Consider the following 5,377-nt stretch of genomic DNA (forward strand, 5'->3'; position numbering starts at 1 on the left):
TAAACGCTGATGGCAAAAAGTGTACTTTTCGAGAAATTTCAATTAATTTATTAAAATTTTATGTTTAGAATTAATTTAGTAGTAACAAGGTAAGTATTATTATGAAAAAAAAAATTAATTATTTAAAAAAAAATATTTTAACCGAAAAAATTAATTAATTGCCTATTAATTAATATTTTAATGAATGATGATGAAAAGTATGAAAATTAATTAAAAAGTTAAATTTGTAAATTTAATACAAAAAAAAATTAAACAGCACATCGAAAACTTTGACAGACCAAATTTAAACGGCGACGTCATCACTTGCTGTTTTTCAGAGCTTACCAAAAATTTAAAAAAAAATATATACGAAAAATTAGTCAATATGTAAAAAATAATAAAATAACAACAACAAAGTTTATAAAAAACTAATAAAAAAAAATATATAAACAAAAAAAAAACAGTTACAAAAGTAAAGAAATACTCATTATTATAATAGGAAATAAAATGTGCAATTAATGAACTTTTTTAATTATTATTTCTTATTTATTTAATTTTATTTTTTTGTTAAAAAATAAATTTTGTAAATATTAAACTTTATATATTTATTATATTAAAAAAAATAATTATTTAAATATTTTTATTTTTTTTTTTTCAAAATTAAAAATTATTTCTGACCTTTTAAAAACTCACAAGTAACGAAAACTTATAATATGAGCAAAGGAATTAAAATTTAAAATTATTCCTTTGAACATTCCAGAAGGTGACTTTGAATGATATCTTATAAAAAAAAATAATTTCATTAAAATTATTATTTTCAATAAATATGCTGCATATCAAACTTTATGCATGGGAGTGAAAAAACAATAGAAATTTAGTGAATTTAGGAAAAATTAATTAATTATTAAATACAAACCACATATTATATATTATTATTAATATAAATTATAATAAATGTAGATTAACATCATTATTTGTTTACTAAACAAACATATATATAATTTATTTATCAATATTATCTTAGTTATCATTAATAAAAAATTGATTTATGGAATGTGTCAAAAAGAAAAAAAAGGTATCTTCTGGAAATAAGTAAAAAAAAGTTAGTTTTATCATATATTTAATAAAAAATCATAATTAATTAATTATTTATTGTTATATTTTAAAAATTATATATATTAAAATAATATTTATGAGTTTGAATGAATTATTTATTATTATTAAAAAAATATGTAAATTGTAGGTAAAATATTGCTAATGATAGGAAATGTAGGTAAAATTATAATGAAATTAAACAAAAAAAAAAATTGTACTTATTCTAATAATATTATGATAAAAAAAATAAATGTCCTCCATATAACATAGAAAAATTATTGTTTTTATTTCTCAAAAACTGGTAAGTTAAATTAATTATTATTATTAATTCATCAAATATTTAAATTAATTATTGTTAATTATTTAAAATATATTTTAAAATTCTAAACATTTAATTTTTCAATTTTTTTTTTAAAAAATAAATATAATTTTTTTTTTAAATTAATTTTAAAAATTTTTTTAAAAATTTTTTTAATAAATATTATATTTTTTTTTGTTTTTTATATTAAATTCTTAACTTAATTATTATATTATTAAATTTTATTTAACATTTTTAATTTTAAAATATTTATATTAAAAAATTAAATAAATAATTTAATATGGAGTAATAACTTTAATAATATTAAATAAATTTAAAATAATTTTATTTAATTTAATTAATTTTTTTTATTCTTACTTCAACCTAACAAAATATTTTAAATATTATAAAAAATTATTTTTTAGGTTTTCGTTATTTTAATATCAATTTTTTAAAGATTTAATATTTTTAAACTATTTTAAAGATTTAATTTAAATTATTTTTTTATTAAAATTAATAATTAATTTTTTTTTCTAAAGCTTCATTCAAAAATTTTAAACTAAAATTTATTATAAGAAAATTATTTTTAGGTATTTATTTTTATTTTTTTGTCTTTAATCTGAAATTTTCTTTTATAATCTAAAATTTTTCAATTTTCTCAAATTTAATACAAAATAAGTAAAATAACAATTTAAGCCGAAAAATAAATAAAACATCCCCTCTCTCTAATTTTATCATTTAAAGATTTTCACGCGTATCGAATTAGAAACCAAAAGACAAACCCACTTATTTACATTTAAATGAAAAGAAAACAATAATAATCAACTTGTGACGAATTGTAAACGTTTATCTTTTATTTTAAGAAATTTTCTTCTTTTATCAAAATTCATTATTTTGCGTCTTAAAATTTCCTTTAAAAAAATTCCCCCCAAAAAAAAATATTTTCAGAATTTATTGTCCGTCGCTTAAAAAAAATTGATCAAAAAACCAATAAATATTAGTTTTATTGCTTCGGAAGTATCGGAAAGGTATCTCGCAAATAAAATCAACTTCGATAACTCAATCAAAATTACATTATTTTTGTCATTTCGTTCGTTCTCCAGAGTGCGGTCAACAGAAGGAACAAAACAATTTTCATCGCTCGGTTTCAGTTACAAGAAAATGATAAATCGTGGATGGAACAAGAAGTCAGGAAGCAGGAAAATGCATCAATGTCCAACGTTATTACTCAAGTTAGATTATAACGCTATTATTTTTATTGCCTTTGTTCGTGTCTTCTAATGTACGAAACAATATTTATAAGAACGATGAAAGAAAACTTTTTTTTTCTTCATCTCGAGACTGAAACAAATTATCTTTCGTCCTTTCGTTGCCATTATTTGCGCTTTAGGAGATGAAATGGAGAGAAGCAAATCTGATTAGTGTCTTTCATCAAATTCGTTGTCATGTCGATTTTTTTTTCAGGTAAATTATTTTTTTTTTATCGATTACAAAAGTTCAAAAAACGGAGTAACCGATTTTTTTCTGTCATTAATTCAGAAAAAAAATAAATTTTTGACATAAAAATTCATAATTTCTCAAAAAAATGTTGGAAAATTTGACGGAAGAGCAAGAAACGGAGCTCATGGCATGGATTGAAAATTTCAAATTATCTCGACCTTCGAAAAGACTCGGGAGAGATTTTTCCGACGGCGGTAATTTTTATAAATTTTTAATTTTTTCTCATTTTAACTTTTTTTTAAATAGTTTTGTTAGCTGAAATTCTCAAACAAATTTTTCCAAAAATGGTTGATCTTCATAATTATCCAAGTTGCAGCGGATTTCAACAAAAATGTGACAATTGGAAGACTTTAGAACGCAAAATTTTGTCGAAAATTAATGTTTTATTGAGTGACGCGACAATTTTCAAGCTGGCAGAAGCAAATACTGACACAGTGAAGGCAGTTTTGTATGAAACAATGAAGAAAAGTCAAGTTGCTGTTACGGCAAAAGCAAGTAATATGAGTCGGGATAGCGAAATTTCACAAACTTGTAAGATTTTTTTATGATTTTTAATTTTTAAAATATTTTTTTGGGCTTATCAGGGTCAAAAATTGTTGAAAAATATTAAATTTCAAACAAATTTTTATTTAAAATAATTATTTAAAAATTTAAAAAAATTTTAAAATTTAATTTTAAAAAAAATTTTTTTTTTAAAAAATAAAAAAAAAAATTATTTTTTTTTGGAAATTTTTAATTTAATTAAAATTAATTAATTAATTAAAATAAAAAAATTATTTTTTAAAATAAATTTAAAATTAAATTAAATTAAAATTAAAATTAATTAAATTAATTTAAAAAAAAATAAAAAAAATAAAATTAATTGAAAAAAATATTTTTTAAAAATAAATAATTAAAAAAATAAATTAATATTAAATTATTATTAAATTAATTTATTGACTAAATAATAAAAAAAATAAATTTAAAAAAAATTTAAAAAATTATTTTTCTTATGTTTTATCAAAATTTTAAAAAAATCCTTAAAATTTGATGATTTTTAAAAAAAAATATATATTAAATTAAATAAAAAATTCTTTGAAATTTAAATAAAAAAGAATTAAATTTTAATTTTATCGAAAATTTTGACACTTACCCTCTAAAAAATTTTAAATTTAAATTTAAAAATTATTTTTTAGCTGAAATAATTACCATCAACATGGAACAACGAATTGGCGATCATGTCGAAGTAACTCCCCAAAAGCTCATTTTCTACAATTTGTACGAAAAACTCGAACAAGTAATGACCGAAAAGTGTCAACTAATTAAAATTCTACAGCAGAAAAATGCCCATCTCGAAAGTTTACTTCAGCTTAAAAACGCAAGAATCGCCGATCTCGAAGAACGTTTGAACAAAAAGGAAATTTTGGAACAAATTGTCAACGATGAACTCGAATAAAGTCTTTTTTAAAGAAATTTTTGTTTTTTCACCTGTTTTCAGTTCGTCGCGTGGCAAAAACCGCTCGAAAGTGCAATGAAACGAAAAATTCTAAAAGACAAAAAAAAATTCTTCATGAACTCCGTCGTACTTTTACGGTCTAAATGACTTTTATAATGGAAATGGACATATCACGCAAAGCTTAATTTTTCTTCATGTACGGCGAAGCATTTTATTTCATTAAAGATGATGAAAATTCCGTTTCACAGACACGTGTGTGTGGAAATAAGGGTGCGGATCGCAAGCCACGCCAAATACTGAATTAGCTTTTTTTCCATTTTTTGGCTTAAAAAAGAAATTTTTCGATAAAAAACGAACACAAAATGACTCGCAAAGCAAGAAAATAAACTAAAAAAGCGGAGAAAAAGGAAAGGAAACTGCCAAACAGGAAAACGTTACCTTGTTTTATTTTCTTTCAAGTCATGAAACTCCTTTTTATCCTTTAATATGGTGCGGCGGTGTCCTTTGCATGTGTGTCTAATTCAAAATGTTTTATTATCTAGCCGAGGTATGTTCCATGTTTTATTACAACAAAACGTTTGCGAGTCGAGACTTTGTGAATTTTCGTTGTTGTTGTTGTTTTATTTCTGTCATACGACGACGATGATGACGATGATAAAAAAAATAAACGCAAAAAGGAAATGCAACAAAAATGATAAGGAAAAATGTTTGATACGGTATCTTCCTGCAGAAAAATAGCGAAGGAGTGGAGGTCGTTTGCCTTTTTTGACGTGAAATAATGGAGAAAGAGGCAAAATGCGATAAATTGAGGCATAAACTATTAATAGAAGATAACTAAATTTAGTTTTAATGGCTTTGAAGGCGGATTTTTTGAACAGTTTTCGCGTTTGATGGTCATTTCAAATAATTTTAACAAGCTTTTCTTTATTCACAGGTAATGAAAATAATTTTAAATAAATTAAAATTTAATTTTTTTGTTCAATAAAAAAAATTAATAAAACAAATATATGAAAATTTTAATTAATTTTTCAAAATCATGTACGAAAAAATATAAGAATTTGCGAAAATTT

General features: G+C 21.1%; 1 protein-coding gene across 1 annotated transcript; it reads left to right on the plus strand.

Annotated features, from left to right (window-relative positions):
• The first annotated feature begins 2,957 nt into the window (after window positions 1-2,957).
• Window positions 2,958-4,307, plus strand: LOC134829134 (sperm flagellar protein 1-like). Its single transcript, XM_063842131.1, has 3 exons — window positions 2,958-3,066; window positions 3,119-3,403; window positions 4,048-4,307. The coding sequence occupies exons 1-3, from the start codon at window positions 2,958-2,960 to the stop codon at window positions 4,305-4,307; spliced, it is 654 nt and encodes a 217-aa protein (XP_063698201.1).
• The last annotated feature ends 1,070 nt before the right edge of the window (window positions 4,308-5,377 follow it).

The sequence above is a fragment of the Culicoides brevitarsis genome, chromosome 2 (assembly GCF_036172545.1).
Source record: "Culicoides brevitarsis isolate CSIRO-B50_1 chromosome 2, AGI_CSIRO_Cbre_v1, whole genome shotgun sequence".
NCBI lineage: Eukaryota > Metazoa > Arthropoda > Insecta > Diptera > Ceratopogonidae > Culicoides > Culicoides brevitarsis.

Bases quoted from the DNA above. Each gene is read 5' to 3' on its own strand.
- LOC134829134 (XM_063842131.1), top strand. From the start codon at position 2,958: ATGTTGGAAAATTTGACGGAAGAGCAAGAAACGGAGCTCATGGCATGG. The intron at 3,067-3,118 runs GTAATTTTTATA...TTTTTTAAATAG, and splicing joins GAGAGATTTTTCCGACGGCG to TTTTGTTAGCTGAAATTCTC. The intron at 3,404-4,047 runs GTAAGATTTTTT...ATTATTTTTTAG, and splicing joins TAGCGAAATTTCACAAACTT to CTGAAATAATTACCATCAAC.